General features: G+C 37.1%; 1 protein-coding gene across 5 annotated transcripts; it reads left to right on the forward strand.

Moving 5' to 3' along the window:
- Nucleotides 1-1,786: 1,786 nt before the first annotated feature.
- Nucleotides 1,787-22,341, forward strand: TIAL1 (TIA1 cytotoxic granule associated RNA binding protein like 1). 5 transcript variants are annotated; one of them, XM_045803262.2, is made up of 13 exons: nt 1,801-1,981; nt 4,659-4,720; nt 8,574-8,670; nt 13,323-13,472; nt 13,754-13,808; nt 13,967-14,054; nt 15,931-16,006; nt 17,127-17,235; nt 17,553-17,648; nt 17,753-17,837; nt 18,091-18,214; nt 18,552-18,691; nt 19,514-22,341. In XM_045803262.2, the coding sequence occupies exons 3-13, from the start codon at nt 8,659-8,661 to the stop codon at nt 19,638-19,640; spliced, it is 1,062 nt and encodes a 353-aa protein (XP_045659218.1). In that variant the 5' UTR covers nt 1,801-1,981; nt 4,659-4,720; nt 8,574-8,658; the 3' UTR covers nt 19,641-22,341. The 5 variants fall into 5 exon arrangements, with proteins under 5 accessions (XP_045659216.1, XP_045659218.1, XP_045659220.1 ...); XM_045803264.2 differs by having other exon boundaries at nt 13,374-13,472; XM_045803260.2 differs by lacking the exon at nt 4,659-4,720 and having other exon boundaries at nt 1,787-1,981.
- Nucleotides 22,342-24,805: the final 2,464 nt, after the last annotated feature.

A 24,805-nucleotide genomic window follows, 5' to 3' on the forward strand; every position in this document is an offset into this window, starting at 1 on the left:
AGCAGTAATAGGAAACTAATACAGTGGGCCAGGCATGGATCAATTATTAATTGGATTACGATAAATCCAATTCTATACCTAGGTCCAATGAAAGCAAGCAAACAAACACCCTTGAATAACTCCTCACTGCTTCAAAGACAAAGCTTAACTCGTCAGCTTGGTACAAATCCTTCACAACACAATTCTTTAAGCCCACCTCTCTCAGCTCTCAAGACCCCTACGCCATGCCTTTCTCTCTTCTCCCTCCCCAAATAACTATGTACTTTAACCCTGGATCCTGGTCTCTGCGTCCTTTTGCTATTCCCACTGACTCTTAAGGGGTTCAACTTCCTTGCCATGGAGTCTATGAAGCTTTCCAGGTTCAAATCCCCCTCCCCCTCAGTACATGTTGGCAGAGCCAACTCTTAAGGCACTGTTTAACTGGGACCCTTAAGGTCGGGCAACAGATTGAAAAATCTTATCACCACCCTTCACTAGGTGTGGGTAGAAACTCAGTAACATTCTTCTAAAGATGCTGGGGGGAGGGGTTGGAATCGCACCGTGACTGCTTTGGGGGGGGGGGGGGGGCGGGATGCTACAGGGCTACAGAAGCAGTTTGAAAATAGCTCCCTCCATTCTCAAGCAAGACTTCATTTCCCGTCTACATGATGGAGATCTGCAAACACAATCTGAAGTCTGTGCACGTCTCTGCCCAAAGATTTTTTTCCACTCCAAGAATTAAATAGGGGTTGGAGCGCATTATCACTGCACCTTACACTGACTCGATGAGTCATTTTAATGAAGGACTGCTCTACTTACCATCTTATCCGATGAGATAACGGATGGGGAAACCTTTGAAACACATAAAGCAATCTACAAACAGCCTACCTAGGCCACGAATACCTATTTGCGGGAAAACACGCCCAAAAGACACGGCCGGACCTTAGGAAGCCAGAAGGGACCCAGCGAGCGCAGCTCCCACTTCAGCCTGGACCCGACGTCCACCACCGCCCCTCCAGCCCGTCGCGCGGGTCGGCGGTTGATGACCACGGGTCGGCTGTTTTGATGAATAGAGGAGGGCTAGAAAGGCCAGGTGACTCGGACACCACGCGGAGCCAAAGCAGGGATTCACACGCAGTTAAAGAAACCGCTCTCAGGCTGGACGAAGGCGGAGCGGTAGCACAAGCGGAACCAACTGAAGAGCCTTAAAATGCTCCGAGCAGTCCTAGGACAGCCCCCAGCGCGAGGCACTCTGGGACTTGTAGTTTACTTCCAGATCAGCGTTTTTTCGACCCCGTCTCACCGCCTTTCGACGTCGCTTTTATTCTCTCCCTCTCTTTCCAGCACGCCGACTTCCTGGTCGCCGCACGTCCTCACGTATGACTACACTACCCAGAAGTCTCTTCTTCGAGATCCAACGCGCCGCGGGCGCCGGCCGTCTCCTGTGGACTACAGTTCCCAGAAGTCCTCTGGAGAAGCGCTTCCTTCTCTCATTTCCAGGACCACAATTCCCAGAACCTTCAGCTTCACGGCGGTTCCCTTTTCACTCGATCTCTTCTTGAGCTGGCTGGGCTTCAGCCGGCCAGCAGGCACTCAGCGGCGACGTGATTCGTCGGGACTGGGCACAGGGTTTCCTTAGCGGCCTGTTTTTTTCCCCACTCAGTTATTCCCTTTACAGGCCGTCGCGGCTGGCCCGAGCGGTGACCTGGCGGGCCGCGCCTGCGCTCTGCCCCGTTTCCTGCCTGGCTGGTGGCGGTGGCCATTTTGTTCATCCTCCTCCTCCTCCTGCTCCTCCTGGTTGGAGCGCAGTGTCCGGAGCGGGCTGGGGGGAGAGAGCCCGAGAGCAGGGTTCGGTGGCTTTTCCTCTGTCCCCAGCCGGTGCCCGGAGCCCCCCTCCCCTTCCTCCCCACCCCCTCCCCTCCCCAGCCCTGCCCTCCCCCTTGTCCCGGGATCGCTCCGTCGCACCCACCATGATGGAAGACGACGGGCAGCCCCGGACTCTGTGAGTACCCGAGACGGGGGTTGCCAGGCGCCGAGAGGCCCGGGCACCGCGGGACGCTGAGGGAGGGAGCAGGAGAGCGGGGCCGAAGCTGGGACTTACGGCGGCTCCCTGGCCGGGGTGGCGCGGACGCGAAGTGCATTCCTCTTCTGTCCCCTTTTCCTTGGGAAGGAAGCCCTCCCTTCCCCCAAACACAGTCACTTCCTGGGGTCTGGGGTTTGTTTCGACCTTTTCCTCTCGCGCCCTTCTTTGCACACCCTTCCTAGGCCGGGTTTCTGCACGGCTGGGGCTGTCAGGCCTGGGAGAGCTCCTGCTCCCCCTCTGCTGTGGGGGCCCTGGACTGGGCCGGGAGCTGCCGGTCCCCACGGGGGCAGGGCCTGGGTGGGGGTGGGACTGGGGGTGGGACCGCAGCCTCGTGCCCCGCGGGCCCCGAGGAATTAGCGCTCTCGCCCTGCACGTCCCCAGCTCCATCGCTCCCGGCTCTTCTCCCAAGCTAAGCTCTCCGAGGAAACTGGACACACTTCCTCCACTCCAGCCCTTTCTCTCTTTCTGCCCCACGTGCCCCCGCCCACGCTGTCAGAGACACTCGCCCAGCGCCCGCTACTTTTGAAGTGCAAAAGGGATGCCTCTTGCCGCCGGAGCATCTTTCCCTTCTTGGAAGTTTACTTTGAGCGCTACCTACGCTAAACTGACAACCAGTTGTTAAACTGCTTTTGCTCTTTTGGTGTTACCTCCCCCTAATCATTTGTGCTTTGAGACCTTCAGAATTGGATAAAGTGATACCTATCCACTATTCGGTGTGTGTCTTCTGAGCGCCTTTTCTTCTATCTTGCTGTTGCTTTTTACCTGAAGCCCGATCTAATGAATGAATTTCATCTTCCAACCGCTTATTCGAGTTTTCCTTTCTTTCCTAATGAAGAGTGATGACTCAGCATTTGCATTCCTTTCCGGATAGTGTGGCACTCCTTTCTTTTTCCTGCATTTTTAAAAAAAAGTCTGAGTAATTTCTAATTAAATGTTTAAGTTGGCCACCTTCGGTTTTCCTAGCCTCTGGAAGCTCAGCACACCTACCTCGAGTACAAGGAGTCAGATCGCTGCTTTGTTTTCTCTTGCATCTGCCTGGTATTGATATGATCATAGTCCACTTGGCTCTGCTATCTGTTGGGGAAATTACTTTTTGGGGAATAGAAGAAGGTGGATGGGTACTCAGGAAGTTTGACTAGCTTCTCATCTCTTCTACCAAAGTCAGCTCAATAAAGAAGATAGATACCTATTTACAATATTGATGCAGGTTTGGTTTTTTTGTTTCGTTTTGGGGAGGGTGGGAGGTGGGCTTGCCTTTGTATTCCTGTTTTTCTAATGTCTCACTAAAGTATTTGCCATCCTGTTTTGAGAATTTGAGGCCAATTTAAGCACATCAAATGCTTCAGTGAAAAGTCTGTTTCGGAGAACTTTTATATTTATATTTTGTGCTGTCTCCCATTACTAACTTTTTCCCCCAGGAAAGAGAGAATTGGGACAATTTGAAATCCGCCCTTTAAGATGTGTTTAAGCGAAGGTTTGATAGTTAGCCATGTGTGCTTTGATGGAAGCATCTGGGAAAGTTGAATTTAGTGCCTAGCTAGCATGTATTTAACAAAGATAAAAGTTACATTGTATCTAAACATCTGAAATGTCATCATTGCATCATAATAGCTACTGAATAATTGGTAAATTCTCATGGTACCTTTCTCATTAACTGTTATCTGTCTGTTCCTTAAGAAGAGGAATTCCTGGTTTTGTCGGGCTAAATAATATGCCATTTCACTATCTTTAAGTCATATAACTGTCTTTGCATTTGCCTTATCTTCATCTCCATCAGACCTTGGACCCTTCTCCAGTAGACTAATGAGTTAACTTTGTCACTTCTTAACCTCTACTTTCTCCAATCTGTTCTTTCTCTGAAACACATTTAAGTCCTCTACGTTTACAGTTGTTTAAGAATGTGACATGTGTACATGTGAGTAAAGAAACATCTTGAGCTTAGTAGTACCTGTATGTCAGTACATGTTTACTGTTCTGTCTTCCTTTTTCCTTTTCCCACTCTTCTCTACGGGAAGGGTTTTTTTTTAGACAAGGACTGCTACATCTTCCTAGGTCTTACCCCTGCAGCACTTAGTTCACTGCCTGGAACACAAGAGGTACTCAAATATTTTACAATGATTATACTCCTTTTCATTGAATTAGTATTAAGTTTATTTTTTTTAAGTCCTGATTAATGTAAAATTATGAGCAGACATGACTGTCATACATGGTGTGGTCTGTTGACTTTTATATATTTTTTAAAACCTTCAAGTGTGGAATTTTGATAAAAGTGAATGTTTCAGAATTGGGATTTCTTGGTCAGATTTTTAACAAATATAATGCATAGTATAGTTTTTTGTAAGCGTTCATTTTACATAATTCCCCTCAAAGTGTTCTTTTAGGTGTAACATGACCAAAACTTTGAACGTGACTTTAGAGGTTGACATCTAGTAGGGTTTTATTTTGCTTATTTATGGAGATCTTTTATTTTACATTGTGATCTGTGGGTTAGGTTTTCACGTGGCTAGTATGTTTTAAAAGAATGTACTCTTAAAGCTTATCTTAAACTGTTTCCTTAAAATGCCTGTGTGTTACTAGTGAGGTTTTTTTCCTGCAGACACACACAAGCTAAGACATATGGTTCTATCATCAGAAAACAATATGGTGTTTATAGCCTAGGTAGGTCTTTAAATATTCATTACCTACAGTATTACTAATTTATTTGATGGTATTTAAAGTGGTATAGAATTGCTTTGATGTTGAGCCTAAAGTTTATTTATCCTTTAAAGGTCTGTTTTCTGATGTTCTTTGTTCTTATTTGACATTTATTTTGGGGTAATATGTATTTGATAACTTGTGATCTTAAAAAACACGAGATCATGCTGTGTAATCTGGTGTTGGAAGTAAACTGCCAGACACTGACCTTGTGGGACCCACATTTCAGACTTGTGTTGTGGGTAGCTTTTGCTTGCAGAGATTTGATCCATAGTATATCTGAATCTATAATACAACATTAAATTATAGTGGTGTTCTATTGTAGTTTGATTAACTTTCTTCGTTTATCTGATGCCTCAAAATGAGTAGGACTTGTGAATCTGGGATTATACCATGTTACGCAATGCCATCCTTTAAGGCTGTTCTTTCTTTCTGATAGAGGCTGTCAAAAGGAGGAAATAAAGCAGTGATTTAGAATATAATCTGAGCATCTGAGGGCAATAGCAGAAGAAACTGTTAGATCCCGTTATAGAATTGACTACCTATATGATGGATTTGACTATATTGTGGCTGTAATTAAGCACCTTGGCCAATTTAATCGTATTCTCTGTTTCTTTAAAATGTGTGTGTGTGTCGATATCCCTTATGTAGGTGGTCAAGTCACTTATACCCACCCTGTATCTTTCCTCCACCTTACCTCCTTCCTAAAATGAAATACTTACAAATTGATCAGGTCATTAGAGGCCCATTGAAGGATATTGTTATAAAATCTCCTCTTAAATAGGAACTTGTCAAGAACAAGAGCAAAAATGTTGCTTTCATGGAAATTTAGCAATAGTTTCTTGTGCAAAAGTGCATGTAATTAATTTCAACCTTGGTAGGGCTACTCTTTTCAGAGTGAGAGCACAGTCAGTGTTGAAAAAGCTTGATTAGTCTTCTGAAAGGCATGAGGTTCTTAACTTAAAATTCTGCCCACTTGGACATAGGAAGTAGTTTGGCAATGTGAACTTTTGCCGACTGTGAAACTGCCAAGTTTCTAGTCTCAAATTGGATTTTAACCCTTACGTTAGGGATAAAAGCATCATTTTCCATTTTTAATGCTTTAGTTCCTACAGTTCCTGTTCTTAGAAGACAAAATAGACCTAAGGTATGCCTTTTTTTTTTCTTGAGTAAAAAATTGTTTTAGAATTTCTAAGTGTTTACTCTTTGAATTAACCTCTTTATACAAGAATTTGAGCCATTTGTCTTTTTCTGTTATTCTGTATGTTCAAGTAGAAATTTTATACTTAAACACTAGGAACTTTAGAATATATTGACTACTTCAGAAGGGAAAGAGTGAAGTGTAGAAACTATAATTTAGAAAGAGAAAATATACTTCAGTGTACTGCCAAGAGATGATGTTCTTTCCAGGTCAGGTGTTGAAAATCTGCCTTAAATATTTTTGTTAGTATTTATTTTGGGACGTTATGGTAATGTAAGGTACTTAAGCTGTGTTGTACAGTATTTTAAAAGCTATAAGAAGTTTCTCTATTGAATATTATGAAGGATGAAGGCATATGCAAATGAACGAATTACAGAACTCGAGTAAAGGAAAAGGCAGTCAGATTTGGGTAAAGTTTAGGTGAAATTATATGGTGAATTACATCCTTTTTATTCTAGTAAATTAAGATGTTCTATGTGTTGTTATGGAAGACTTTTTTTTTATATTATTTTTGGAATTTAGTTTGCTGCTTTACCACTGAACTTTTAGTTAGAGATATTTGAAAAATAGGAAACCTTAAAACTGGATTTTTGTATTTCATGACATTCTAAACTTAGATTACCATTTTGCTCTTTAGCATCAGTGCTTGAAATGTAAATTGCTATATCTAAATGTGCATCTAGAAATTCTTCAAAATTTATAGCTCACTCGAAAAAGATTGACTTGGAATAAAAATCCTATTAAACAGTAACAGCTTTAATTGTGACTTAGGTGTGGAAGGTAATTAATGCCCATGCAGCTTTTTTCTGAACAAATACATGTTTAAACACTAGTGCAAATTTAAAACTATTTAAGTTATTTAGATTTTATTATATAAAAGTGGTGATCTATTTTTAACTTTGTTATTAGTGTCAATATGTGAAAATCAGTTTTATCCATTCCTCTTCTATTCTCTTAGAAATGAGTTAACTAGCACTTTGGGCTAAATGAATATAACATTTAGGAGACCAAGGTCACTTGTTCATTTACTTTATAGATAGTTTTACCTTGTACAAAAAGAAATTATTCCCCGGATACAGGCTCATAAATCCCTCTGAGTTAAAAAGGGACAGGCAGTTGTCTGGCGAGCTTATAATCCTATAACCTTTTGCAACTGCTGGAAAAAGTGTGTCATTCCATGGCCTACCGATGGGTCTGCTCTACTTTAATTATAAGAAAAAGATGGCATAGTAGACCTAAAGCCATTTTCCACTGGCTTCGTCTTCTATTTAAGTAACATTGGACTTGTGGTTCAGTTTTAGTACAATGTAGATATTAGTACCCATTGCAATGAAATTCTTAGCTGAATTGGGAAATTGTTGCTCATTCTTGATCAGATAATTTTTTTACACTTTACCTTTCTCGGTTTATTTTTCCCTTTCAGAATGTTCCAGCTTATACCAGTTATGTATTTAATATGGTAACCATAGATGCAAGGCATATTTTGGTCTCAGTACTCAGTTTCCAGTTATTATATATTATCGTTGGGAAAATAAAATTTATGTCTTTTTAATTTCCAGGAGAAGCTATGTTAAATTTTATAAATATTGTTTGGTTCGTGAGGTTGTTCACAACAAATGTGTTTTAGGAATTATACACTGAGTACCAGAAAGACTTAAAAGTTTGGCAATTTATTGAGCTAAATTAATACAAATCCATGGGACAAGAGAAACCAGGTGGTCGTTTCTGGGTGGTGGTGTTCTTTTCTTTTGAGTTTATCTGTATTCTGAATTTCTTAATACAGAATACATCCATTCAACATGTAACTTAAAAAAATAATCCCAAATCTTTAAATAGGCATGGTGAAAAGTGTACCTATATTTGTCTTAAATTTTCTCTGAATTTCTGAAGAAATCTTTATATTTGCTTTTTTATCTACATAATGATGCATTTTGTTGATTCTGATGTGTTTTAGACTAGGAAATTTTATTATTTTGCCCTGCATTCCTAAAACAAAGCAATGAAGATAGATCATCGATAAATCTTGTTTAGCAAGACAAAACAGAACCTTCCAATCTCTGTGTGTTTTGCTAACTTTACTGTTTCTTTGTTTGTGTAATTGCTTTTGTTGCGGGGGTCTAAGATAAACTCACCTTATGTCTAATGTGTCTTTATTGATCAGGTGTTATAATTAATCAGTATTTTTGGTGGTATTTATGTGCGTGTGAGAGAGACACACACACACACATTATTTTGAATTGTGTTGTACATCCAGAAATTGTAGTTATCTGGAGACTGGTTTTAAATTTTTATTATTTTTATTCTAATAAGATGAGACAATGATATGTAGGATACAGAATAATAATGCTTTTGGGGTATGCAAGGTCACATTGATTTCTTCTTTATAAAATGTTTGAAGTGATACTTTAGTGGCCTAATTTAGTACCTAAGAACACTTGCTGCTTTCCTAAATAAGGGTTAATCTTAACTTGCATAGGATTAGGCTTGATTGGAAAAAAATTTATTGAAGACAGAGGAAGTTAAAATGAAAAAAAAGGTATTAAGCAAAGTGATAATGCATTAGAGACAGAGCTGAAGGGAAATTGCTGATAATGTATTCTTTTTCTTCTTGAACAGATACGTAGGTAACCTCTCCAGAGATGTGACAGAAGTCCTTATACTTCAGTTATTCAGTCAGATTGGACCCTGTAAAAGCTGTAAAATGATAACAGAGGTAAGATCTTCCCAGTTCCATGTGCTGACAGCGTGATGTTTAACGTTGTGAGATACAGGAGTTGATTAGTATCATTTTAAAATATCATTTTAAGCCTCAGGTTATTCTGATGGAGAGATTCATGTTTGTTGTGTTGACTTATTACTTTGGTTTGGCAGATAAACTAGGTTTAGAATGGAGTTTTATTTGAGAGGACAAAGTTTGTGTGCTGTTACTCTCACATGGTCATTCTTCAGAATATAGTTAACTTTGAGTGATTCTGCTTGTAAAAAATTGTTAGCGCTTATCTCAGGGTTGAGAAACTAGGCAGTATTTCCTACAATTCCAATAAGAATGTTCCTGATTCAGATGATACACATTTAAAGTGTAGGAATTGGTGTAGTAAAAGAACATTGGGGTCTTACGTGCGTGGTGTTGCACCATGCACCTTGTGTATCTCCAAAAAAATACTAATAACAGCAGCTTTCCGTAGACTGGACTTAAATTGTTAGGGTGATCGTTTTATTTTCCTTTTTGCAAAGAAAACTATCTTTTTATACTCTCCTGATTAAGACTGTATAGCAATGCCCAAAGACTTGTGTTTCAGTTCGTTCTCATTTTCCTTTTTCTTTATTCATCCACACACTTCTTAGACTGTTTACTGTGTACCAGCTATTCCGGTAAGTGCTAGAGATACACTACTGAATAAGACGGTTCTTAGGACCATAGAATTTTATAGCCTACTGAGGGAGACAGAGGAGTTAGCAGGCACTAATAACAGAGGATGATAAATGCTGTGGGAGCACAGAGGTCCAGTACAGGCTTGGGTCAGGGGAGGCGTTATTGGAGGAGTCAGTGTCTAGGCTGAAACTGAAAGGATAGCAGTGGAATCTGAGGAAGAAGGGATTCCAGGTGAGAGAATAAGGTTGATCCAGTCTGGTAGACAGAGAGAGCAGAAGTGCTCATGAGAGGAAATGGAAAGGTAGAGACCGTAGTGTGGTTGGTGTTCCGAATGGGATTAGTCATGAAAGATGCCAGGAGATGAGGCAAGAGTGTTCGGCAGGGGCCGGAAGCTGTGCAAAGGAGTTTGTGTTATACCCTGTGAGAGGAACTGTGTGAAAAACTTGTAAAGCAAATTGGCCTTTTGATCTTCTTTCCTAAATAATAATAGTTCTCATTCTGTTCCAGTAGCTCTTCTTTCCTTCCTGTCTTTGATTATTCATTTATTCATTCATTCGTTCTTTCATTCATCAAAAATTTACTGTGTGCTAGGCACTATTCAGAGCTCTGGGGATCTAGTGGAGAGCGAAAGGGAGGAGACTCCCATGAGTTACATACTATTGAGAATATTGTTAACAAACAAGTAAACAAGATAATTGCAGATAGGGATAAGAGCTGTGGAGAAAATAAAGCAGTTCTGTGATGGAGATTGGAGGGTTGGTATTTATACAGACTAGGTGGTGAGAGGGAAGATGTCACCTCTTTGGTCTGAGACAGGAATAACAAGATGGTGCCATCTATGTTTAGAGTTGGAGGCAGAGGAAATGGCAGATACAAGGGCTGCGAGTTGGTAATGAGCTTCGTGACTTCATGGAACCAAAGACCAGGATGGCTGGAGCCTGGGGAGTGAAGGGAATTGGTGGAAAATGAGTGTAAAGAGGCAGGCAGGCAGGGTTCAGAATCACCTAGGGAAGTGTGGGCCATGACACACAGTTTGGATTTTACTGTGGTTGTGGTGGAGTTTTAAGCAGAGTAATGAGGCACTCTGATTTGCATTTTTAAGATTATTTGGAGACTGTCACAGAGAATGGATTGTAGGGGGCGGGAATGGAAAGAGGGAAAGCAGCTGGGTTTATTTTACTAGTCTAGGTAAGAGATGATGGGGGCTTGTTTTTTAGATTGGTAGGTCTAGAGGTAGAAATAGGTATGTTTGGAATATAATTTAGAGGTGAAATCAGTAGGACTGGATTGGCTGGGGGACATAAGGGGAAGGAAGACATCAGGAAATGTACTAAAGATTCTTGTTTGTAGTTGTGTAGATGGTAGCGCTGTTTATTTGCTCAAATGGGCATGACCAAGGGAGTTGGGTGGGAGGTAGTGGTGGGAGTCAGAAGAGCTGTTTTGGCAGTGTTAAACTTAAGGGTGCATTAGATATCCAAAGGAACGTTATATGTAAGTAGTTGGATAAACCGAGAGACCAGTGCTGATGATACCAGCTTGCAGTGGTATTTGAACCTATGGGACTAGATGAGATCTAGTTCCTTGATCTAAAGAGAGTGCTGACGGAGAGAAGTAGAGTAGTCTGGGTCTAAGCCCTGGAGCATCTCAACACTTAGGGTGACATTTAGAGTTTGAGTTAAGGGGGAACAACTGCCTTCTGAAAGATCCTCCAGTGAGAAAACCAGAAAACCAAGAGGCTGTGTGGAATTTAAAATGGAATATTTAAAGGAGGAGGAGTCGTTAGCTAAATTCTGCTTGAAAGTCAAGGTGACGACAGAAGAGGGATCACAGAGGTGGCAGAGGGGTCACTGGTCAGCTCAACACAGTTTCATTGGCCTGAGAATGGGGTCTGAGAAAGTGGAAGAAGTTGTCTAGAAAATTTTTGAGAAACATTTTAATAGTATTTTTTTTAAACTTGTGTGCACAATCAGCGATTTGTGGGGAGAGGATTTGAAACGAATTTGTATAACATCCATATTCTACAACTCCTACATTCAAACTTGTATATAGCTGTAAAATCCCATATTTCTCTGTCTTGACATTTATGTCATCCAACAAAAAGTGTTGACAATACTTATTAAGGTAAGGACACGGTTGATTTTTAGAGTGTCCCTTGGTGGCATAAATGGGAAGCTTCCAAAGAGCATGCAGTCTAGTACAGACTATATAGGTGTTTATTTTCCTTTCCATAAATTCCATTTCAGTATATGAAAAATGCTTTTTTCCCTTAGTTTTGTGATTTTTTACTTTGGATACTGTTTATCTTAGACTCTAGCTTTCTCTGTATACTCTAATGTTATCAATTTTAAGGCTAAAAAATTCTCTGACAGTTGGGTTGTGACAAAAATCAGTGGTGTCTTACATGAAGTGCAGTGTGATGTGAGTGTGTGTGTGTGTGTGTACGTACATGCATATGTTCATACGTTGAATGGGGTTGGCCTGCTACTATTAGGTAAACTTGAAGTCAGTCTGCATGAGTTAGGGTAGTTTACTAAAGCCTGTTGTTCTCATGGATCTACCATTGGATCCCTGTATGTCTTGCTATAATTACCAGTGTTTTCTGTAGAGACCATCAGGGCAGAAGAGATAGGAGTAAAATGAAAAATTGACTAGCATAGTTTTAGCTTGCTATTTACCTTTAAATCCTTTCTGTAAATGAATGTTATTGGTAAATGTTAACTCTTGTATAAGAGGAATTTAAGTGCATGTTTTTCTTTGGAATCTTTTCTCCGTTTCCTTTCTATACCTCTTAAGAACAGAGTTCACATGGCTACGGTAGGATTTTGTATGAGAGCCCATAGTTTTCTTGTCAGTATTAATGATCACACTTTTTTTCCCTCAAGGAAATGCCTTCTGGTTGCTTCGCCACTATTGTTTTAGACGTCTTATTTTGGATTTTTCTTCTAAAACTTTCCTGGAATGAAAAAACAGTGGTTGTTGAAAAGATCTTTATTTTATCTGGTATTTTGTACCCCTTGTAAGTGCAACTAGAATTCGACATTTTAAAATAGTATTTTTTTTTTTAGGGCATTTTACATTGAACAGTGATGAATGTTTTTAGCCTTATGCAAAAAATGTATTTGTACGGTTGTGTAGCTCTTTGATACAGGTTTCAGTTTTGTAAAATTCATTTCCATTTTGGTCATTAGTTTATAAAGTTGCTATAAATTAGGCCGTACTTTCTGACTGTCTTTATAAATGTCTGTTTGCAACTCCTGTCAAGTATAATATTGCAGAATATATTTAATAAAGATTTCTTATATTGGTTTTTTTGTGATATAAAATTGTAGCTTTGTCCTGGAATATTTTATTCAGACATATTTTCAGAAGTTCTTTTCTTGATTACTAGCATATTTCTCTGGTCTTTGAAGACTAAATTCAAAGTATATAGACTCTCCTGTTCATTAGGTTAGTTTGAAAGATGGGGAGTTCGTTTTAATAGCTAGTTATAAATTTGAAATTTTTCTGTTTTTATTCTCATTCTTTACTTAGGAGTACATAATCTCATCTCCTATGCAGTACTCATCCTAGTTTCCATCATAAGCTATGTTTGTAAAGTTGGTTCATTTCTGTATTTTTTTTTTTGTCATGGGATATAGTTTATGAAGGATTATGAGGCATAAATAGAATTCATCCTTTTGAAAATAATGTTGGGAGAGAGAAGAGCTGTGGTAAGGAGTGGTCCTTAAGGTTTTGTTTGGTCTAATATAAACTGCTGTTTTATATTTAACATATTTCACCAGAATTCTATATTTTATTTTGTTTTAATACTGATAGTCATGATTCTGTACTGCTTTGATGGTTCTGTTTGAGTTCAGCAGTATTCTCAGGTGCAAAGTCAGGTGTAGCTGTAAATCTTATTTTTATAAGTGTTAGGCTTTCATAAGCTTATGCAATCTCACCTTGTACATTCCTAGCTGTCAGTAATGTTTTTTCCTGGATTTTCTTCTCAGCAACCCGATAGCAGAAGGGTCAACTCTTCTGTTGGATTTTCTGTTTTGCAGCATACAAGCAATGACCCATATTGCTTTGTGGAATTTTATGAACACAGAGATGCAGCTGCTGCATTAGCTGCTATGAATGGGAGAAAAATTTTGGGAAAGGTAAGATTATAGAGTGATGACTCCTCATGAGTATATATTTTTGCATGTCGAATTAGCTTGTGTGTGTGTGTGTGTGTGTGTGTGTGTGTGTGTTTTAGCTTGTATTCTTTTTAGCAAGTTTTTAAACAAATATTCAGCTCTGCCAAGTGACGGTTTTGCTTTATTCGGCCTAGTGTTTTTACAAAAATTATCCTGTTTGATAAATGATTTAATAAGTGGTAAGTGTTATGGTTCATAATGACATGCCTAATAATTGTATTAAATATAATCTTTATTTTTAGGAGGTCAAAGTAAACTGGGCAACAACACCAAGTAGCCAGAAAAAAGATACTTCCAGTAAGTACTCCTGCTGCATTTTACTGTGGAAGAGTTCTGAAATTATCCCGGCAGCACTACCAGCTTAAATAGGGTTTTTCTTCCCTTAGTGTTGCCTGAAAAAGGCTTATTAGTAGCTGGCTTTTTAAGTATTTGATTACCAAATGCTTTGATTTCAGATCACTTCCATGTGTTTGTTGGGGATTTGAGTCCAGAAATTACAACAGAAGATATCAAATCAGCATTTGCCCCCTTTGGTAAAATATCGTAAGTATCATAGTCAATACTATATTCAGTAGTGATAGGCAAAATTGTATATGATTAACTTGTACTGGAATTAAGATTTTCTTTCCCTAGTTAGTGTGATTTTTTTTTTTTTGGTTTGTTGGTTTGTTTTGTTTTTTTGATTAGTAGATGTTGTTGAAAATGTTAATGTCATTTCAATGTTTTGGGGTCTTGTTTTCATCTAATCCTGTGTATAATATGTTAAAATTTTTTAAGTGATTCTGTTTGTTATCTTTGAAGCAGATGTTTGGGTGGTAAAGCCTATTATAAAGTCCTACTTTCTGTCAAATGTTTTTAAAATTCGGTGGTTAACCAAAAGTGAATGTGATGTATACTGTGTATTAAACTTTTATAGGAAGAGTTTATAAATTGGGAAAAGTAGGTAAATCCTTGGATATATTGCGGTTAAATTGGAAATGTACATGTTTAATTATACTGGTAAATGTGTTTTGATACTTTAGCCGAAAAGTAGTACTATTATAATACTAAAATGTTGCGTTGTCTGAGCCATAAATGTGGGATTAATTAGTAGATGTTTTTTTGTTACTGGTATTTGATTCTGCTAGTGAGGGCCCAAATGTGGTTTGATTTTTAACAAAGTTTATGCTCAAATCTCATTGTATGTTATGTGATCTAGTATAATGGAAAATTAAAAGTGGTTTTATAAGTTTTATAAAATGTTTATCACAATATGTCTTTCTGATTAAAATCCGTATATTTTATGTGAAATGTTGTAGTACTGCTTTACAAGAATATGTTTCACCTAAGAACAACAATATTTTTCTGTATACAATTTGTTGTTCTGTAGATTTATTTGAAAGAAAGATTTAATTCTTAATTTTCTGTTTTGATATTTGCTTTGCTTTTTAATCTTTAAATGTGGTAAGTAGTACTGTTTTAAAAATCAGTATAAAAAATAATACAGGTTGCTGTTTTTCAATCTTTATTTATACCTGAGACCTGCAGTTTTTCTAAAGTCCAAGTCACAATTAAAAGTAATAGCATTCTGGTTATTTTGCAGAATTGCTCATAAGAATGGACAGGATCTTGAAGGCTAACTGCAAGGAACTGTGCACACTGGAACTCAGTTGTAGATTTTTTTCTCATTTCTATTTATTCTTATTATACATTATTTATATATACATATTTTAGTATTTACATTTTAACATTCTATATTCAGTGGAGTTCTATATTTCCAATCATTTTAACTTACTCACTAAAATTTCTGTGTAAATTTGTTGTTTTCGTACTGGTGTGCTTAGCATTGTTGTTAGTTTTTTATTCTCCTTTCTTAAATTTCTGAAAATGTCAATTTTTCAAAATTTACAGCTGCCCAAACTCCAAAATGATGGTAGAGAATTGACCAAGAAAAATAAAGAAATCTGTTAACAGGCCATGTATGCCTTTTTAATTCCTATTTTTACCTCTTTTTCAATTTTTTAATATTTCATATATTTTGTATCACTAGGCAGAAGACATTTAACTATTTAGAGATTGCATGGTAAAGTAGTTAGCATTGTTACAGTAATTTATAGAACCAGTAAACCTTAGAGGACACTAGCCAATAGAATATTAGAAAAGGAAACTATTGTTCCTATTAATCTTCAAATTTGAGCATTTAGTTTAGAAAATGCAGGCTATTTGATTAGGTTGCATGTTTATTACATGTTTTTGTCCTACTGCTTTTTTCTAACAGGTAAAGAAGCGTTAGGGAGAGTTCAGGAATGGCAGTAGTTAATTAGGGCTAACTGGAATTTTATTTAAAAAAATGCTCACAATACAGTGTGTGTGGTTCCTTTTAGTTTTTATTTTGAGGATGACTCTTACTTCCCTCATTTAGCTGTGCTTCTTTTCACAGGGATGCCCGAGTAGTTAAAGACATGGCAACTGGAAAATCCAAAGGCTATGGTTTTGTATCTTTTTATAACAAACTGGTATGTTCTTTCAACTCAATGTAAATTTAATACAAAATTCAGTCGTTAATTATTGGAATCTTGAATATTCTTATATGTTGCCTACAACAGCTTTTATGTAATTTTGTATGTTTTAATAGTAGAGTGTAATTGTTTTCTTGGAAATAGCTGGAAAAAGATAGGCTGATTATAAGAAAGAGTATCATGGTTGCATTTATGCATTGGTGAAGGTAAGATGTGTTGGAAGTCAAACTCAAGATTAGGACATACAAACTTACCTCAGAATTTCGAGGGAAGTTAAATTATATTTAGTCTGAACCATGAAAATCTCAGTTTTAACTTTTAAATTATCATCCATACTTTTATAGCTAGGATATTAATGATTACAGCAAATTATGTAAATGAAAATTAAAACAATTCATCATGATTTTTGCATGTATTCTTAAAGAAAGAGGTACCAAAATGTCCATAAGCATTTGCATTAACTGTAAGATCCGATAATAAAGTGGGCTTTGATAGTAGCATTTTAGATCAGTTTTAGCAACTTAAATTACCTACATCTTATTGCAGTGGCAAAAGAAAGGCTAGGAGCTGTATTCTTTCTTTGCTTAGATTCATTGCAAATTCACATTAGTTGTGATAATTAAACTCATTTTTATTGGCAGCATTCTAAATCTTAATGCAGAAGTCTGTCTTAAAATGAATTCTTAGTCTTGTGTCACAATCATAATCCATTGCTACTGGAATGTAGATTTAGGGGCAGGTAATTTAGACCATAGTATTGGGAGTTTGTTACATTTCAAATCAGCCATTAAATTAAGATATTTGTGGGATTCTTGCTTTCCCTCTTTTTGGTAATGAGTGGGGTTATGATTTTTTCTTGCATATTTGAATTATGATCAATTTCCCTTGATGCGTAAATAAAAATAATTTTGACATATCACCGGAGTTCAGATCATTTTTTTGTGATATTAGTTCAGTTTTGTTTATTTAGGAAGCTTAGTGAATTCATTCCCTATACTGGTAAGATTTTTTTGGAGCCAGCGGTGCCAGAATTTTATTTCATTTTACAGGGTCTTATATGCCACAATTTTCCTTCCTATGTTTGTAATTGCTCTTTCTTTCTCTTTTTTCTCTGTAGGATGCAGAAAATGCAATTGTGCATATGGGAGGTCAGTGGTTGGGTGGTCGTCAGATCAGAACCAACTGGGCCACACGTAAACCACCTGCACCTAAAAGTACACAAGAAAGTAAGATGTGTCTACTGCGTATGTTAAAATTATGGATACATCACAAAAATCATGAAGTAATATAATCTTAATTTCTTAAAATTTAAATTTTATTAGCATTGTAAGTCTCATTTCATCTTGAGTTTAATTGTCTAATATTAATTGGGCTTTGATAATTAGTATATTTGGAGCTGTGAGCCAGCTGATTTTATAGATCGAATCATGGTGTCAAGAAAAAAATTCCATTTTCTCCCCCAATGAGGTGTATCTTTGTACATAGTTATCGGTTTGATACTACTGTACAATCATCAGCATTTTTCTTTTCTTTCTGCATATAGATAACACTAAGCAGTTGAGATTTGAAGATGTAGTAAACCAGTCAAGTCCAAAAAATTGTACTGTGTACTGTGGAGGGATTGCCTCCGGGTTAACAGGTACAGCGTATGGTTTTCTCCTCCCCTTCTCTGAGGAGCTTTATCACTCTTAGTGTCAGTTTCATGAGACTTAAGTATTTTATTTGTGTGTTTTTGTTTCTCAGATCAGCTTATGAGACAGACTTTCTCACCATTTGGACAAATTATGGAAATAAGAGTTTTTCCAGAGAAAGGCTATTCATTTGTCAGGTAAAATTCTGCCTACAGGTTACTCTTCTATTTTACCCATTCCTTTCAGTTACGTTATTCGATCCCCTCCGGTATCAGCCTTTGTTGTTTTAGTAGTTCTTTGCAGTGTAGAACTTTAACCTACCTGCATAATGTACTTTAGGAAAATATCAAGTTGACAGTTATAAACTAATGAGTTTCTATTAGTTACCGTGTAAGTTCTTCAAAAAAAGAAAAAAAAAAAGACAAAAACCCTCGTATCTTCCCCTTTTAGATTTTCAACCCATGAAAGTGCAGCCCATGCCATTGTTTCGGTGAATGGCACTACGATTGAAGGACATGTTGTTAAATGCTATTGGGGTAAAGAATCTCCTGATATGACTAAAAACTTCCAACAGGTAATTCAATTTTTCACAGCACTTTTTAAGGTTTCCATCTTACATATCTACATAAAAGCTTTAGAAACTCTGTAAAATAAACAGAAAATAAAGCATATAGCTGCTTTCAGTTTATTTTATTAATGCTTTTTCAAAAGTGATTATTTTGCGGTATTAACTGAATCTTAATACTTTCTTTCCACAGGTGTCACCACCCCAATAAACTTAGACAATGATAAATAACAGAGTCCTATTCACATAAGGGTGCTTACTTAGTTTTTCTCTTCCTTGTCTCCCACTTTCTTCAAATACTGTGTTTCTTACTTATTCCCTAAAACAGTAATTTGCTTTTTTCTAGGTCGACTATAGTCAGTGGGGGCAGTGGAGCCAGGTTTATGGAAACCCACAGCAGTATGGACAGTATATGGCAAATGGGTGGCAAGTACCGCCTTACGGAGTATACGGGCAACCGTGGAACCAACAAGGATTTGGAGTAGAGTAAGTTGTTTGGGTTTTTCCAGTATATAAACAGACATAGTTTTGACAAAAGAAATCAAAAGTGTGTTTTTCTGGGGAGAATCTATTTCAAGTAAATTCATCAGGTTATTCGACATTATAAGTGTTATAGAAACCTTATGAAAAATGATTTATAGTGCTAAAAATTTGCTTTTTATTACCTGGGTGAAAGGGGAGGTTGGGGTATCATTTGGTGTGTCCTATCTCTGTAAGCTGTTGGTAGAATTTCATTTACCTTTCTAATTTTATCTCATTTATTTTTGCATGGAAAAGGTCTTTGTCTAGGTATGTTTAGAAATTTAATGATTTGTGTCTGTTGGCTTGTGTGAGAAGTCTTAAGAGATTTATGTGGTACAAAGTAGCTTGCTTTTTTTTTCCTTTGTTCATAGAGTGGGTTGGTCCTTTGCACCTTTTTCCCCAGGCCAGCCCAGATCTTTATTTTTACCGGTTCCTTCTTCCTTCTCTTTCCAACATGAACTTTGTGATTTTTAAATTTCTTAAATTGATGTACTGTGTGTGCAGTATATGATAGGTAGGTGATCTGTCATTTTTTTAAAATCAGTTTTGAGATGTTCTTCAAAGAAGTCATTGCATTAAGTTGTGATTATGTTAATAATTTAAGACTAATGTTGGGATATGTATTCTGCATGTGTAGATTTGTGTCATTTATTTCTTTGCTCTTTGTTGTGGGTGTGTTGATTTCTTGTTGTCTATTCTATGATGGGGCTCTGCTTGATGTTTTTGTATAAATATATGGATAATTTTTTCTTTGTGTTTGCTCAAGATTTTTTTTTTCCCCCCAAGTCAATCACCTTCTGCTGCTTGGATGGGTGGATTTGGTGCTCAGCCTCCCCAAGGACAAGCTCCTCCCCCTGTAATACCTCCTCCTAACCAAGCTGGATACGGTATGGCAAGTTACCAAACACAGTGAGCTGGGACTCTAAACACAATTGTAATTCATGATAGCTTCAGTTTCCTGTGACACTCTGAAGACATGAAAGTAGACATCGGAAAATGAAAATATTTATTTTAAGAATTGAAATGTTTGGAACCTTTAGCACAGCTTTGCTTTGGTGAAGGACACATGTCTTCTAGTTCTGCCTTTTTAAGTTTTTGTTCATGATGGATATGAACATGATTTTTCTTTGTGTACAAAAACTAAAATAAAGTCAATAAAGACAATTCTGACTACAAATTTTGATATAATAGGAGAAATGGGTAATACATTTTGATTCTTAGATACTATTCCATTTTTATCTTGCTGTTCAGTATTTTAACTCACTGTGTTTTTAAAAGAGCAAAAAAAGGGAGGATCGTGGAAAACTGGGAATCACATATAAGTTCATCCTGAACCTTGATACTCCCCTCCCCTCCCCCGAGGTGGACCACATTCGAAGTCAGCAGAAAAAAGTGTGATACTGAGAAGAAATTGCATGATTTTGGAGTCGCTTTGGAGAAAATGCTTATTTTATGCCTAAAGAAACTGAAGCCAGACTGATAAAGAAATTTTACAAACTAAATAAGGAACAACATCTGAGTTACTTGAGCGAATGTTGGTGGTCCACATTAAGACATGTTTTTTAAAACTTTAAAAAGTGTTGATTATTAAAACTGTAGTAAATTACATTTCATTTTGGGGGGAAGTTCCAAGTATGGTGTTTGTATTAAAGTCAGACAGTCATACTTGTGCTTTTACATGAAGTTTAAATGATATACATTGTAAATATTGAATAACTACAGTGTTTAAAAAGCATGCTTCAACATAGAAGTAGCAGCAATGTAATTATTTGAAGTAACACTTAACACACTCCACTGCATCGAATGCAATGGATTGATAAGAATGTTTAAGACTGACACTTCCAAGGTTGGCTACTATGTAAAATTAAAATTATACAAATTATTATACAAAAAAAGCCTTAATTTTAATTTCATACAAATCTTTGATGCATTAGTACATTTTAAAATGTCATTGGAAATCAGATTTCTTTTTTTTTCTTTCTTTACATCACTTGGTATGTAAATACCTTGATTAAAACCTTGTAAACCTATTCCAAGGTTCCTATAAGTTGTATAGTACAAGTGTTTTTAAAAAAAAAAATATCTTGGGGTGTTTTTTAAAATTAGATATATTTTGCCCGAGAATTTTTTTAACAAGATTGCTAAAACATCTTATTTAGACAGTTTGATGTACCAATTTATAATTGGATATTCAGCTTAAGTAGTACACAGAGTTGTGACTTTTATTTTTATTGAACTTTTTTTCCTCGTGGGTGGTGTGCATGGGTTGACACGCCTGATCAGAGGCTGACTTGTATGTGTGCAGGTTTGTCAGTGAACCGGTTGGGTAGATGTAGAAGACTGAAGTTTGCTTCTGAGGTATTTTTCAGGCTACGTGGATAAAATCTGCCTCAAATTTCTATCCTAACAAGGATGTAAAAGATCAAATCCTATGTATTCGAATTCTGACAGCTAGAGGGCGCAAATGCTTAGGCGGCGTATTTGAAATATTGCCTTGAGGCCTGGGCGTCAAAATGAGAAAACCCTTTACCAGCAAAGTAGCAAGATGCAATTAATACCCACAAAGTACTATTTTTTAAATGTTTACGGTCTTACAATTAGCTTTAAAATAATGATGGTTTTATAAATTGGTGACTACGATAATTTTGGTATAATTTTTCTTCTTCCCCCATTTAGGAAAAAAACAGTCAAATGTATTAAACATGAATATTTGCGGGGTCTGAAATTCATCTTTGGGCCAGATTTGTTACGGCACTTTAGTTTTAACCACAGGAGTCCTCTGTGACCCTCTTCTGTATAAAAGTTACCCTTATATCTTTGTTTATGGCTAGTGTCCTTGGGGGATGTTATGGAAAAGTTACTTTATATTTTATAAGGAGAACACTCAAATTATATCAGTTATGCCTCTTAGTTTAAAATTTCTTGAATATATGTGAAACTTGAACAACTAAAGACTTTTTCTTAATATATCAATATTCTCAGTTTGCCTTTTTTGGTCTGCCGGTAAATTAAACAGCTTATTGCAGTAGCAGCTAACTATAGCTGCAGTGTTTTCCTGGTTGTCTGTTCTAGGATTTCATAAAATGATCCAGACTAGTTCTAGCGCCATAGTAAACCTATTACTGAAGTGTCCTTCGTCTCAATCTGAAAGAGAGAAAGATTTCATGATCAGTTAGTGGAAGTTATTTCATATTAAATGGTTTTTTAAATACAAAGCTACTTATCCAAATGAAATGCACCATTTTAAAATACAATTGTCAAGCTAACACAGACTCAAGTCTATTTTATAACAAAGTCAAGTCCGTGCCATGTTGATCAGTTTAAGCCTAAGAATCGTTGCCTTTTCCGTGTTCGTTAAAAACAACAGCGGAGATTCTTTGGCATGCAAGACAATGTTTCTTATTTCTGAATTATTTTGAGATTTATTTTGGTGATGTGTTCCTGACTGCCATTTTCTTTGCTCTAATAATCTCTCTACTAGTATTTCCCCCGTACCGTTCCCACGTGATTTTCATGTCTGCCGGCAGTGAGAGGCTAAAATGACTGGCCAATAAGCCAAAGCTGTAAACCACAGTTGAAGTAAGTCTTTCAATAAAGACTAGACTATCTGATAAGTGGCTTTTTCTTATTGTCGTTTATTACTTAATTATTCCTTCCAGGCTGCCATAAAATAAGCAATTTTGTTTTAAGTAAGTTATTAGTAAGGTATATGGAATAAACATACATTTAGGATCTATTTCTATGTTCTGTGTAAGTGTCAAAAGTCCATTAGCTTTGTTGAATCAAAATTTTTTTTAGTTAAAATTTATTTTCTGGATATGGAACAGTAGAAATTTGCATCCTTCTAAAAATGTGTGCTCTACTGAATATTAGTATAGTAAAATTTCATTAATTTAGAGTCCCCAGATAATGGAAACCATTGTTTTACCACATCTGGGTTGATCTTTGGTGGTATCTGTGAGTAAAGTTTGCACTCAACAAACAAAAAAAATAGGAAAAGAATTTATCTATAGGCACTTTTCTAGCAGGTATGCCCAAATTAAATCTTCCTGTTTGTTAAAAATCAGCATTTGGATTCCTACTTAATACATTTTACACCTTGATATTACATTTTTAGTATGCATTGGAAAGATGCAAAAATGATTTAGACTTTATAGAAGCTTTCTGTTAAGTGGTCCAAATGAGCAGGTTTACTTACATATGAATTCTGATGTGTAGTAATAAAGTGTCCTACTTACCATGTCCAAATAGGTTACTATGAATTAGATTGCCTTCTATTCTATTTTGAAACAAGGAAATTATGTGAATAATTACAACTTCAAACAAATGTGTTAATTAGTACAGGTTAATAGGAAATGTGGGCTCCAGTCTACTTAAATGGATCTACTTTGACAATTAGTACAGAGGCTAGAAACTAATTCACAAGGTACTTTGTGTAAATATCTCTTTTGGGGGCAAGAATGACTTTGGTTTTAAAATGGCCTAAATGTGAAGAAAGTTCAGTTTGTATCTAGGAAATAGAGGAGGGGTGGGAAAGTGTATATAGTTGGGAGGTTTTTTGTAATCTTGGACAAAAGAGGCAGGGCACTAATAGAAATTGACTTTTCACTATAGTTAGGATTTTATTCGAGGGAAGAGAGAGCTTACTCCACATAGCGTTCCCAGTTTGGTTTTTAAACAAGAATGTCAATGAGAGTAACGGTTGACCAAAAGGTATGTGTCAAAGAAATAATTTCCTTAATGTTCTAACTCAGTTCTAATACAGATGCTAAATTTTAACTTTTCCAAATTGTGTTTTTTTTGCAATTCACTAACCATTGTTTTCTCTGAAGTGTTCCTCTGGGAAAGTGATCCCCATATTCTAATATTTTGAAGTCAGCTTGGAAAGTCCGCCAGACAAATGCAACCAGAGTGCTGTCTCCTGGCTGTTAGAGGAGGGGCAGGCTAGCGGCACATTGGAAAGGGATTTCACGTGGTGGAGCTGTCCAGTTGGTCTTGCAGCTGGACTCAGCTCGCCTGCAGATCTCCTGTTTTGACTCTGCTTTATTCTGGTGAACTGACGGGCATTTGCAAAGAGCCTAATTTCCAGGTGATACCGGAAAATTGCATTTTTGGAGTAACCCAGGTTTTGCTATAAACAACCCGTCGATAGCATAACTTGCCCAGCTATGATTTTTTTTTTTTCTCTCTGTTCCTCCCTCTTTCTTCCTTGGGTTTTGGTATACCAAAGAAGAAAAGTCCAAAACCATCTGGACAAAATGGCATGAAGTATGTAGCCTTATGCAACTCTGTGTGTTCTGAGAGTTGATACTAACATTGTATGTGTTTTAAATTTTCATAGTTCATTTTACTGGTTAAGAGTTGTGAGTTGAATTGTTTGGTATGTGGTTAAATTATTACTTTTGCTCACAGAAGTAAAGCTAATTCATAAATCTTAGCTAAACGAAATTGAGAATGCCCATTTAAATAATCTTAGTTTGCTTCTTTTTGGAAAAGACTAAAGTTGTAAAAACGTTGTTAATTAGTTTCCTTTGGCTAGGTTATATTTTAGCCTGTGGCCCTGCTCAGCCTTGGTTATCTGCTTAATGAGGATTTGAACTGGGAAGGGGTGGTGACTAGGGTAATGAAGGGAGCAGAGGTCCTTGATCTGGAAGAGAGTTGACATGGAAACAGACGGCCCTGGGCAGGTGTAGCAAACCGTGGTGATCAGGGCTTCAGTGCTGATATTTCATGTGTTATTTAGTTTAAGACCACGTGCACATGTTACCAGGAAGGCTAGGAGACTTAGCAGGTCATTGAAAATAAAATATTACCAACACCTTTGTCTTAGTTACTGACCCTGATCATTTATTTTCAGTTTCCTTTAACGTGTGTATCTATTACTGTATCTACACGTCTGTTAGAATGTTGGGCAGACGCTGCCGTGCTAAATACTGCCTTTGAGCGTTTTCAGTAAAATGGGATTAAGATATGGTTCAAATTCCACATCTAGTTTATTATAACCAGGAATCTTTTATTTTCAAAAACGGACAACTTCATTTCCAGATTGCTTTGCTATTTTTGTATCTTTGGTTCTGT

Source organism: Ursus americanus, chromosome 6 (assembly GCF_024610735.1).
Source record: "Ursus americanus isolate L20-20 chromosome 6, mUrsAme1.1.p, whole genome shotgun sequence".
Lineage (NCBI taxonomy): Eukaryota > Metazoa > Chordata > Mammalia > Carnivora > Ursidae > Ursus > Ursus americanus.